The following is a 12,685-nucleotide window of genomic DNA, read 5'->3' on the forward strand; positions in this document are numbered from 1 at the left end:
AGGGCCTTTTTTTTTTTTTTTTTGGGTATTTGGGGCGCTGCTTTTTTTTTTTTGTTTTTTTTTTTTTTTTTTTTTGGTTTTGGAGGATTTTTTTTAAGCGGTTCGGGGAGGTGCGGAACGAGCGCGGATTCCCCTCCGCGGCCGCGGCCGCTTCCCCGCCACCTTGCGCGGCGCATCCCCGCCCGGAGCGGGGAACCAGCGGTTCGTTAATCCCCCTCCCCAATTTATTTAATATCTCGCAATGTAGATCTTGCAGATTAATACGATTTCACAGGCTGGAAATTAAAAAAAAAAAAAAAAAAAAAAAGGCGGAGGGGGGGGGAAGAACTCAGCTGGGTAATTTGCAGAAAGGCTGGAGGGGGCGAGGGACAGGGAAGGCGAAGGGGGTGATTTTTCTCTTTATACAAAGAAAAGTCGATTCCAGAAATTGCCTCGCGATTTAACAAGAATCATGCACCACTAATTCCAAGTCACTTGGCCAGCACTCCCTGGATATATCATTATCGACAGATAACACTCGAGTGGCCAATTTTACATTCAAGAGGTACTAAAACCGCCGGCCGCTCTCTCTTTTCATTATTCCCAGTCATGTTGTGCAAATATTGTTGTAATCCTTTGATCCTTTCCCTTGCCGTCTGTTTTACTTCATTTGCTACAGAAAAGCACTTCAACAAATCCCCCCAGCTTGTGTGTTTTGCAGCCTGCGTGGTTTTCCACAGGTTTGAGTTTCGCCACTTGATCACGGTCAGGATGAATTTTTCCTGTTTAATAAATGCGGGGAGAAGGGTCCCGCTCTAATTTTGCCCCCCCCCCCCCCCCGCCGCCTTTTTTTTTTTCTTTTTTCTTTTTTTCTTTTTATGCCTAGAAATAATAACCCCGTAACACAAAGGAAGAAGCAGACGATGGGGAAAGTTGATGCGCTGCGAGATGGGGATGACACTTAGCGAGGTGACAGCTACAAAGTCCCCCCCCTTTCCCCTCGCCAGTCCCGGCCAAGGACATCTCGGCTGCCCGCAGATAGCGGATCCATCCAGCTTAGAGTTATTTTTCTTATTTTCCCCTCAAAAAAAGTTGAAAACAATCAATTTGGTTGGTTTTCCCCACCTTTTCGGGGACGTTAAATCGTCGGGACATTTGCAGGTTTAAAAAAAAAAAAAACCAAAAAAACCCCAAACAACCCCAAACCATGAGAACCTGCCCCCCAAAAATCTGTGGGATGAGTGAAACTACTTTAAATAAGGGGTGGGAGGGGGGGGAAGGCAGAGCCCGGTAATTTCGCGGGGACGGAGCAGCTCCAGCGGGAAGAGAAGGAGCTAAATATTGGGGAGAAGTTGGATGCTCAGATCGGGACCCCCCCGTTCCCCAACTGCAAAGTTTAGCTGCATCCCCACCCGGAGCAACCCAACCCGAACCCCCCGGGGGTTTTACCGAGGGAGAAGAGCGGTTTCAAGAGGGTTTTCCCCAGACCTACCTTCCAAGGGGAAGCCTGTGCGAGGGTAGTTTTGCCCCGGAGCCGGGCGCATCATCCGAGGCACCGTCCCGGGCAGAGCTGCCATGGTACGGGAGGGTTCGGGGCGGCGGAGAGGGTCCGGTCCAAACCGGGGGGGGGGGGGGGGGGGGCTTGGGGTGGGGGAGCACCCCTTGGCCCCGGGAAAGCCGAGAGAATCGGGGTGGGGATGGGGTGGGGGGGTGGGGGGGGCTGCCGGGACGCGTCTCCTCGGAGCCGAAGTCGCTTCACTCTTCCAGCCCGCGGCTGCAAAACAAGGGAGAAATCTTTGCTCCAAGGGGAAAATAATCATGATTTAAAAAAAAAAAAAAAAAAAAAAGTAATAATAAAGGGAGGGGATGGGGAAAAGGGGGGGGGGGGAGGAGGGGGAAATCACCCACCAGAAATTCCTCTTAAAGTTTTAGGGCTATGTCACAACCGGCCTGAGCGGGCGCTCCGGAGGAATGTAACCCAGACTGCCGGGAGAAGCAGACACATCCAAAGTTGCCTCGGTGCTGGGCTGGGCTTAGGGCGGAGGGGGGGGGGGGGGAAGCCGAGTTTCCCCCCCTTATTTTGTTATTGCCTTTTTTTTTTTTTTTTTTTAAGTGGTTGGTCCCTGTCGCTTAAGGGATGCTCGTGATGGGGGGGGTGGGGGGGGGGGTGGCTGGGAGGAGGAGGAGGAGAAGGGAGGGGTGTGGGTGGTGGTGGGGGATGTCAGATGGAGGGTTTGGAAGTTGTTAAAGCGCCGAAGTTGGGGCCGTGGGGAGGACGAGCGAGCTGTGATAGGCTCCGGCTCCTTTCTTTTATTCATGGCCGGGGAAGGGGGTACCACGGCGGGGCCGAGGGACCAATAAGAGGCAGCAGCTTCCCAGCGCTCAGGCAAAGCTATGGGCTCGCCTTATTTTTTTTTTTTTTTTTAAGATATTATTCATTACTAGGCTTGGCTTCCTTTTGATGGAAAGCTGGGGTCCCCCTCCCCCGGTTTGAAAATATATTGGGGTGAAAGGAGCGAGGAGAAAGTTTAGGAAAGGTTGGTTTTGGGTTTTTTTTTTTCCCGAAGTTGGGCGCGCCTAGAGCATCCGTGCGGGTCCCAGGGGGGTAAGGCCGGCCGGGGGGCTGCAGCATGGATAAAAATAAATAAATAAAATAAAATAAAATAAAATAAAATAAAATACCCTCCTCGGCTGCCCGCCCGAGCCCGGCACTCACCACCTTGCAGCCCGCTCCCCCGGGAGGGGGTCGGAGCCGCTTTCACCCCCCTCCCGGCAGCTGATGGGGGGCGGCTCGTCCTGCCCCGCTTGTACCTGGGCCGGGCCCCCCCCGACCCCCCCCAGCCCCGCTACATGGGGCCGGGTTTGGGAGCAGCTGAGCACCCCCCACCCCCCCTTTACCGAGCCCCAGGTATCTCTCTGAGCGCCTCCCTCGTTAACATCACATCTTTAATTAAGAGACGGGCTCCCAGCTGGTACCACTTTTTTTTTTTTTTGGGGGGGGGGGGGGGGGAACAGCCTCGGGGGGTGACTCCGGTGCTCCCCGCGGTTCTCCCGCAAACTGTCCGCTCGCTCGCTGACCCGGGACGGGCTGAACAAATAGCCAGTGTTTTCCCCCCAAAACAGGAGCGGGGCAGGAATCCTCCTCGCAGCGGGGCATGACGCCAGGGCTCACGAACCCTTTTGTTTGCAGCTGTAAAAGGACTTGCCGTGCAAACCGCTGGAAACTTCTCTTCCCCCTCCCCTAAAAGCATCCTGAGGGGGGAATAAAGCAGCCAGCGACACTTCTGACCCGTCTGGACCCAAAATACGGTCCCTAAATCTCCTCCCTGTCCCCGTCGAGGGCATCGTCACCCCTAATTCCCCCCCCCCCCTCCCCTTTTCTCCCGGTGTTGGTGGTTTTTGCTTTGAAATTAAAGCCCTGGCTGGAGCCCTCCCAGTCCGGCCACATCTTCATCGCTCACCCTCTTCCTCTCTCCCCGCAGCCGCAAAGCTCAGCCTAAACCCGCCTCGCTGCACAGCCCCGATTTGGTTTTTCTCACGTTTCCACACCTAAAATTTACCCAAACACCCACCCACCCCCCCAAAAAAAACCCTCTATGGACGAGGAGAAAAAGAAAAAGCAACACTGAAATTCTTTCCAAGGTGTCAAGTTGCTCCCAAAGTCCCCAAATCTCGGCGCAGCCCCGACTTTGGGGCTCCAGCAAACGAAAATAGAGAGACTTGCCTCCCATCCGCCCCAAAAACGCCAATTCCCGAAGTTTTAGGCAGAAAAATAACGGGCAGAGCTGAGCGGGACCAGGTCGGAGCCCCTCACAACCGCATTCCTCCAGCGCGGCAGTAATTCAATTATTTGCCTTTCATTTGCTTAGATGGGGGGAAAGAGCCTGGGAATAAAGTTGAAAATTAAATGTTTCTGCTCTCCCAGCACCGGGGGAAGATTAAACTAAAGAACCCGAGCCCGGAGTCCCTGCCTTCCCCGCCGCTCTAGGGTTACCTCGCCGGGAGAAAAATCTCTCACATCAAACACAGCATTTGTTTTCCCTCGCCCCTCCTCGAATTGGGGTAAGATTTGACACTTTCAGGCAAAAAAAAAAACCACTTCACTTTCTCCTCCAGCACTTGCTGCTAGCTCCGGGCAGCCACTAAGCAAAGAACTACCTTTTTTTTTTTTTTTTTAAATTATTTATTTAAGCAATGCGGTGGGATGTGGCAGCAGCCCCTAATTTTGTTTGGGGAGGGGGGGATGGATAAGGGGACAAGGGGGTGACAGCGGACTGTCACAGCCGGGGGGGGGGGGGACGGGACACGACACTCCTGCTGGAAAGCAATTTCACAAATCATTTTTCTAACAATTAAGGAGTGTGCAGGGGTGAAATGGCGATTTCACATGCAGATCTGGGGGCCGGGGGGTGTTACCTGCGCACCCAAGCAGCCGGCTGAGAAAGGGGGAACCCCTTTTTTAATTTTTTTCCTTTTTTTTTTTTTTTCTTTTTCCCCCTACTGCTCTGCTTCATTACCCATGTTCACAAAAGAGAGACCCCTTCTTTTCTCTCCTGGGAGCAGCGAGCAATAGATTAAAACAAGCATCAATCAGGAAAGGAGCAAGTAACTGCTTAAAGGAGCAGGGGCAGAATTCCTCCCCGCTTTCCCCTTTCCCTGCGCATCTCCATGGTTTCCTAAGGTATGTTTCTGGTTGATAAATGCCGTATATCGCTATTCCCTTTGGAGAAACGGCTTGTAAATCAGCGCTGAAAGCCAACTCATAAGCAGAAGGGAATGGGGTTGGCTTTTATTTATTTATTTTTTTTTTTTTTAGGAGCATCTCTCACCCCCAGCATCCATCCCCTGCATCCTTCGTGGGAGGAAGGGTGTGTTGTGTTTTGTTTTTTTTTTTTCCCCCCCAAGTGCAAGGTGTTAGTTGTCTCCTTGGAGGGGGCTACCACCACCAGGTTGGGGGAGGGGAAAAAAAAAAAAAAAAAAAAAAAGGGGGCTGTATATCCAATTCTTGACTTGAAAAAGATGCACACAGGTTAGCTAAGCCTGCCCGGAAAAATCACCGGGGCATGAGCTGCACCAGAAACGAGCAGCCCCAATCATCCATTATTATTAATTATAATTCTCCTCAAATGAAAACCCAACTTTTTTTTTTTCGGGATATCATCCCATTTCTAGAGCAATACAGATCTAGAAAAGAGAAATCTGCTTAGAAGATAAGCCAGATGCACCTCATCTGGTCAAATAAAACCTGAAGAATTTGATCACGATTTCCCCCCCCTCCACAAGTAGGATGCAAAAAAACCCAAAAAAACCCAAAAAAACACCACCCGGGGATGAATTACTTAATGAAAAGTTGCTACCTTCTGCAATTACAAGAAGATTACTAATGTGGGAAGGTTTTCCATTTGAGATCCTGGAGTAATAAGCATTATTTTTTTAAGCGATTATCCAATAAATCTCTCTTTAAAGGGCGATAAATCCACCTTGAAAACCGGGGATTTAAAAAAAATATTTCTGAGGGACTTCTGCATTTTTTAAAATGACCATTGAAAAAATCGTGAAAGGAAGAGTAACACATTCAGCCTGAAGTGTTTGTTTTTGCAGAAAACCCATAAAGGAGCGAAGGAATATTTGCAGCAAAGGCAGGCTCGGGAAAAACGGGCCGCGTGGTTAAAAAAGTGGCTGAGAATTGGAAAACGCAGCTCCCAGTCCAGGAGCAGAGAAGCCAAGTCCACCCACCCTCAACATCACCAAAAAAAATTTAATTTTTCTTATTTGCATTAAAGCCCAGAAGCTGCCAAAGAAAGCAGATGGGATTTGAGTGCAGATATTTGGTACCTGATCCCGCTCAAGCCTCTTGCGGCATCCCCGGCCCGCTGATGCAGAAGTGCCCTCTGATGTCGCAGAAGACCCCGAGCGTCCCCAGGTATCAGAGGTCCTTGGGCAAAGCAGCTCCTGAAAGGGCAAAAAATGAACTGTGTTTATTGCGAAGATCTGCTGTGGGTTGCAGGTGGGTTAGAAGAAGCAGAGGCGGGGTAGGGAAGGGAAATTTAAGGTCTTTGCTCGGTTCCCCAGCTGCAGAGCACGGCCCTCAGGTGGCATGGAAAGCATCGTGCTGGTCTCCAATTCTCCTCCTTCCTCCCCTTTCTTAGGGAAACAATCTCTGCTTATTTGCCGGAGATGCTCTTAACTTCATCGCTAAAGAAGGAAAAAAGTTCAGTGCAATCAGACCATGGGGTTTTGGAAGCCCTAAGTCAGGAACAAACCAATTTCCACTTCCAAGACTATTTCTAAAGGAAAAGGTTGCACTTTTTTTTTTTTTTTTGATGCAGAGTGCTCCTGCACCAACACAGACCCTACAACTTTGCAAGGAACCAGGTTAGCCTGCTGTTAATTTGTGCATGTAACAGGAATTAAATTTTTTTTTTTTTTTTCCCCCCAGGGAAGGCAAGACCCAAACCCAAGAATAAACCTCCTCCAACTCCATTCCCCATCAGGATGCCGAACAAAAGGCGGAGTGTCACAACACCACCGGCCTCCTCGGCTCTGCCTCTCCACTGGGTCAGGTTTAATTTGCCCAGAGTGCAGTATTAATAGGATGTAAGCTGCGCCCTTGAACAATTACCTTATCAAAGCATAACATCTATGGAATGAGCAAAGTATTTCCATTAAACAAATCAAAATAATAAGGCTGGCAATGGCCTTGTTCATTCTTTGAACCCATAAGTGGCTTTAAAGATATTCAACAGTACCGCACCAACTTCTATTCCACTGGTAGTCCCTGCTTAGTTTTTCTAAAGAAGATTAACTACTCCTGGCTAAAAGGCTCAGTTCTACTTTTGTCAGGGTGCACAGACTAATTGGGTTTTCCCTGCATACAACGGGATTCCTGTACTCCCGCTACTGGTCTCGCTTCCCATTTCACGTGGCTTTTCGAGACAGGGAGAACACTTTTCTCCGAGCGTTTGATTTGTTCAGGCTTAGGAATAACACACTAAAATAGGACCTGGCCGCGCAGGGAGAGCGATCGCATCGAGATGCTGCTGGAGCAGAGTAAGGGTGCAAACGAGAAGGGATTTTCTTAACTCGCACCTTCCCGGAGTTCAGCAAATTACGTATTTCGAGGGAACAGGTTGTAGGAGAAGGCGGCGAAGGACACAGCTAGTCCCAGGGGAAAATACCGATGCCGAGCAGCTAGGGGTCAACGTGCTTTAGGAGGAGACTCTGGGAGCAAGGGGGATCGCGACTTTAGGGTGCTTTTGAGACACCCAGCTTCAGGCATGCAAAAGATGGATTTGCAAAGAAGAGCAGAGCACCTGCCCTCAAATAATTCAAGCTGCCTCCACACTGGCTATACATCCAAATCCCTTGTTATCTGGCTCATAACTCACCTGTTCCCAGATTAGTCCCACTCCAGTACTAAGGGCCAGAACATTTCTCACCCCCATAAAGACATCACTCTTCCTTCCTTCCACTGGGGGGGTTAAAGAAAGTACACCCAGATGCCTGTACCTAACAGCCCAGTTACTCTCAGGGCTTCCACAGCTGTCTGGATTTTCTGGGAGCTGAATCTACTGCAGCTACAGCCCTTTATGTAGGCAAGGAGGACATCAAGCTTGATGAAGCCCTTAGAGCCCTGTGCTCCGGTCTCCCTGGCTCTCCATCTCACAGCCTGCTCTGGCCCCAGGAGGTTGCCAGCATGAGAAGATCGCGGCAGCGGCGAGAAGTCCTGGAAGAAGTCGTGAGCACGGAGGGAAGGAAACACGAAGGGTTTGGTTTGGTCTTTCCTGAAGTGGAAGGAATCAGATGGAGCCAAGCTGCATATTTGTCTGGGTGAATTAAAAGCACAATCCTCTCTTCCCAGAGGGAGCAGTTGCTTCATATTTATACATTTAGTCTTACAGGTGTAAAATAGCTTCCCTTTATGCTTATATAATAATTTTTTCATTTGAATTTCAAGGCTTTATTCCCTTCTTTGGATTCAAGTCTCCTACCTGAGCCTGATTCTCCATATTGCCATTAATTCCTTCGTGACAGAAATGAATTCCGTTTAATTCTCTATAGCAGTTGTTAAGGTAGATCAAAAAGTGCATTTGCAAAGGTTTCTTCCCCTTCTCCCTCATAGTTTCCAGCTCACCTGTGTCCTGAAAAGACTTGAATTTGAAGGCACACCACTCTTCACCATCAGCTCCTCTCGTTGCAGGGGAGAAAGGGATGGACAAGAGAAACCCATTTTTTCTCTCCCCTCCCAGGTCACAGCTAGGCTATTTCAGCCTGACTGGTATTAATGAGGTTAATTACTGATACCAGCTGCAGATACAGCTTACCTGTTCCACCAGGTGAATTATAACTAGGTAAGAGCTGACCCCAGTTGAGCTGGAAAGCTGAGACACCAGCAGAACCCTGGGTTTCCACGAGGAAGAGAATAAAGAGAAGGAAAGGGAGATTGAAGGAAAAACTTCACCAAACAAGCAGATGGATGGTAGCAACACCAGATCTGCTCTCAGGAGCCCCATTTAGGCAGAGCATCTCCAGGCAGCTCGTAGTGAGACACCAGGTAAGGCTTCCCTGACGGTATCAGCTGCTTCCCTTTCTGCTGGGGAAAGGCTTTTCTCAAAAAAAAAAAAAAAAAAAAGAGAAATTAATACACAGACAGCGATTCAGGACAGCTAGTAAATGAAGGAAGAAGTTCAGTGCTGTGTTTTTTCACATCTACATGTGTGTAGCACCCTGAAACCAGCACATTTTTACACCGTGTTGTACAGAAGCACAGCGGGGACCGCTCGGCACACCAAGGCATTGATAGAAATCGAGTGATAACGAGAGTCTGAGGCTCACACAGACCTTATCAGCCTTCAAGAAAAATCACATAATCGTATCAGGCTTGCTGCTGTAACTCCAGCATTATCTAAACTAGTTACTCAGAACTTCCTCATTTAAAGCCCTCTATTTAAGATTGCTTGGCATCTCAGTAGAAAATTTGCTTTTTATTTCTGTTTCCGTTTAGGTCAGGCATTTAGCTCCAGCATTGTATAAGCAGAACTGCTTTATTGCTAAATCTAACACTGTGCAAACATATTGCTATAACAATAAAAAAAGAGCCAGAAACCCTCTTCTAATGCTTAATTACAACATTAAAAATAATAATAAAAAAATCCCCACAACACAACTTCGCAGCTCAACTACAGCCAATAAACCTCAGGATTAGCACATAAGAAAACAACATTAGGATATTATTTTACTTAACTAGCTGAAGGTATAGAGCAAAGCACATAGCAAGGGGTGCAGGGTGGGATGGGGAGCAACTGCTGCTTTTTCTGTCGCCGGAGCCCCCCCCAAAGGAAGGGGCACGGCACACCTGGGCTGCGTGAACCCCGTGCGTGGCTACTCGGGGGGCTGCTCGGGGCCAGGCTCCGTTGCTTTGGGGCTTGCAAGGAGCACAAGTAGGTGAGGAAAGCTCTTGAAGAGTGTTTAGTATAGTTCTCAAATTAATTTTTAAGCCTGTTAGAGAAGAGGTATATGTAAAGCAGCAGAAGTGATCAAGCCTTGCAAGTTCTGGACAATTTTTTTTTTTTTTTTTTTTTTTTTTTTGTGGGGCTGGTTTCTCCAACCTCAAGGTACATGTAATTGCTTGGATTTTTTTTCTTCTAAAAGCTGATAATTTTACAGTTGTGTTATTTGTGTGTTTGGCCTCTGAACTTAAGGTAAACCTTATATAAAAACTCTGTTGAAGTTGTTAAGAAATATTATTAACGTTTCTTTTGAAAGGGATGTATTGTTCTTTTGTTATCCTGAATTTCATGTGGCTGAGCTGGATGTTTATTGCCCTCCCCTTGGAGGGGTTTCTGGGGCGGGTGGTGGTGGGTTAGTGCTGGGAGGGCAGCTCAGGTGAGGGAATATGTTGTAGTAAGTAACCCTACCGTGAGTAAGGTAGTAGTAAGTAAGGTTAGGTCTCTACAGGTGACATGACTTCAGACAGGCTGGAAGAGGGTGATCCTGAGCATCAGCAGCACAGATGGAGTTGTGGATGCAGGAATAGACCGAGCTCCCTAGGGATGTTTCTTCTATATCAGCTCTGTATTTTTAATATTCCGCTAAAGATCACTGGGTGAGTAGCGTGAGCCAGAAACAAGTTGGTTTTAAACCACCGCAAGCGGTTGTTGCAGAATGTGATTTACTTCTAGGGATGCTGGTTTGCAAACTTCCCTTGTGGTGGTAGGAGAGAGTCCTTCTGGTCGAGGGATTTGACTTTATCCTTAAAATAACTGGTTTAATTCCTCTTTTTTTTCTATAGATTTTTTTATTTAGCTTTTGTGGGACCTTTTAGTAAAAGCAGGGTAATATTTCTGTTATCTCCTTGCTGTCTTGCACATGAGCTCTATAGGGCAATGATGGTTTGCAGATCCTCCCAGGGTCTGCTCCTGAATTTCCAAAGAGTTGTAATTCTGCAATTTCCCTGGTGTGATTTACGCAAAGCTATGCATCCCTTCCTCAAAGCCAGTTTAAATTTTCAGTGTGCCGAGGAAGAGAGAAGCAACAAGCGCAGGGAAAGAAAAGGTTAAATCCCACTGTGCAAACCTCCAATTCCCCTCTTTCATTCCCACCAGGTAGCTTCTAATTACTCCAAAAGGAAAAGGGTCAGGAGGTGGGAGGAGGCTGCCACAATAGGGAGGAAAATGTTTTATTAGCTACTAAGTTAAGGGCTCCCACCCCCTGCCCAGCGAACCCCTGCACCCCGCTACTCTCTGCAGGCTTAAGACTCTCAGCAATGCCGAGCTATTTCTTATAGGTGATACCTTTGATGGCCAGGTAATTTTTGAAGTGGGGCAAAAAAAAAAAAAAAGAAAAAAAAAAGTCTCTATATCGGTTGGCTTTGTGTAATTTTAATGCTAGATCCTGATTTCCGTATCAATTTGGATTAATGCAATGCCATTAGCGTGGGCAATATTGCATGGAGCAGGGCAGCTCTCTCTGGTTGTATTAAATGGTGCACGTGGAGCCTGAAAACTCTGTCTTCGCCTCTGCCCAGAAGTGCTTGGGACAAGGGATTATTTTCCTCCCGTGCAGGCGGTAGCCGTACGTTCTGCTTCTGTAAGGTGTTTTCTCCGAGTGCCATTGTAAGACCCTGCTAAATTTGAGATGAAGCTGTTTGCTTTTCTAATGTGAGACTCGGTGGTGTTTTGTCTTCCTTTTTAAAATGTATTTTTTCTAGCCCTTTTTTTATCATCCTATAATAGTGATTACACCAATTCACAGTGAGACAAAACATTAAAGGGGGGGAAAAAAAAAATCCTGGTCTAAGAAATGCATAATTTTTTTGTCTGAAGGAGATAAGTCTTCAGAAACACAGAAAGAAATTTGCACGCGGCTCAGCCTTGTAGTGCTTAATCTCATGCAATAATCGCTGCTGCTTGGGGTGGCAGAAGAATAATTAAACAGATATTAAAATTGCAATCGGCTGTCACTGAAATCTAATAGGAACCCTGGGAGATCAACATCTGAACTGCTGTCTGGGGAAGAGAAGTCCAGGGGAGCTTTCCCTGGGTGGGTTTTCCCCATCCCTGGTCCAAGAACCTGGATCTGGAGTTGGAGAGCGGTGGTGGGGCTTGCGTCGGCGCGAGCTCTGCAGCTGTGGAGTCCGTGGGAGCAATCAGTAGGATAAAACCTCTTAAACCATCTGAAGTTTATATATATCACTGGGTTGCTTGCGCGTAGCCAGGCGTGGACGCGAGGTCTCTGATCGGCGTTACGCCGCTGGACTGCACGACATCAGAGATGCTCTTGACTTAGTTGAAATCTCAGCACCGGACTCAACTGGGTACAAAGTCCCCGAGATCCTTTGCAGACTGGCTTTAAGTCTGAAAAAGTGTTTGGAAATGGCAAGAGAGGGAACGTTATGTTATATTTAACATTAAGGAAGCGAAGGATGGCCTTTGGCTCAGAAGAGCCCCTTGGTGCGCGGCTTATGGGGGCTTGCTTTAATTTGGTGCTGACTTTTAAACGTTATTTCTTTTAGTCGAGACCAATTCAGGGGCCTGAGATGAAAGACAATCTGGTCACTAATGCACCGTAAAGCTGGGGAAAAAAATCCACTGAAAAGCCCAGTAAATAAGGCAAGAGGGTATCTTTTCCAAGAGTCAATTCTAATTTCCTGAATTTTCATTAGAAAGGAGGGGAGAGGTTTTCTTCTTTCCTCTTAATTCCTCTCCATAATCAATTGTTTTGCTTTAATATTTGACATAGGTGACAAACTGTTGAAAGCAGGTAATTTAATTGTTTTGCTTTCAATATGCTTAAGTATTTGAAGAGCGGCCTCCAGTTTCTGGCACCATTAAAGCCAATGGAGATGTCCATCCCTGCGCTGGGAGAAGTAAACCGGGGCACGGTACTACGTGACTCCTTGGACAGCAGCGATGCGGGATCAGGTTCCCATAACACAAACACGGGAGGAGATTTTGATCTGAATTATTTTGGCCCAAATCCAAAGTAACCCGTTGACTTCAGTGCAGTTCCACCGGCTGGATGGACGCCCGGTGTAATGGAAAGCAGGGTCGGGGGCCCTCTCCTAAAAGCAGATATTTAACATTCACAAGTTACTTCTCAGCATTAAGAAAAACAAATTAACAAGCCTCCAAAAGGATTTCTTCTCCTGGAACAGGAAAATTGCTCCTTCCCCACCCCCCCCCTTTTTTTTGTCCCTTAAAACTAA

The 12,685-nt window shown here is 47.6% G+C and overlaps 1 protein-coding gene across 4 annotated transcripts in view; it reads right to left on the reverse strand.

Moving 5' to 3' along the window:
* Positions 1-2,061, reverse strand: part of PAX7 (paired box 7) — a 105,945-nt gene extending 103,884 nt beyond the window's left edge. For 2 of the 4 annotated variants that reach the window (XM_075773143.1, XM_075773139.1), the window contains exons 1-2: positions 1,888-2,059; positions 1,472-1,753 (exon numbers count right to left, since the gene is read on the reverse strand). In XM_075773143.1, the coding sequence (XP_075629258.1) occupies positions 1,472-1,556 (85 nt within the window). In that variant the 5' untranslated portion in view covers positions 1,557-1,753; positions 1,888-2,059. Of the gene's footprint in view, positions 1-1,471; positions 1,754-1,887 lie in introns of all 4 variants that reach the window. The other 2 variants (XM_075773141.1, XM_075773142.1) reach the window with 2 other exon arrangements.
* Between the last annotated feature and the right edge of the window lie 10,624 nt (positions 2,062-12,685).

Source organism: Balearica regulorum, chromosome 21, assembly GCF_011004875.1.
Source record: "Balearica regulorum gibbericeps isolate bBalReg1 chromosome 21, bBalReg1.pri, whole genome shotgun sequence".
Classification (NCBI taxonomy): domain Eukaryota; kingdom Metazoa; phylum Chordata; class Aves; order Gruiformes; family Gruidae; genus Balearica; species Balearica regulorum.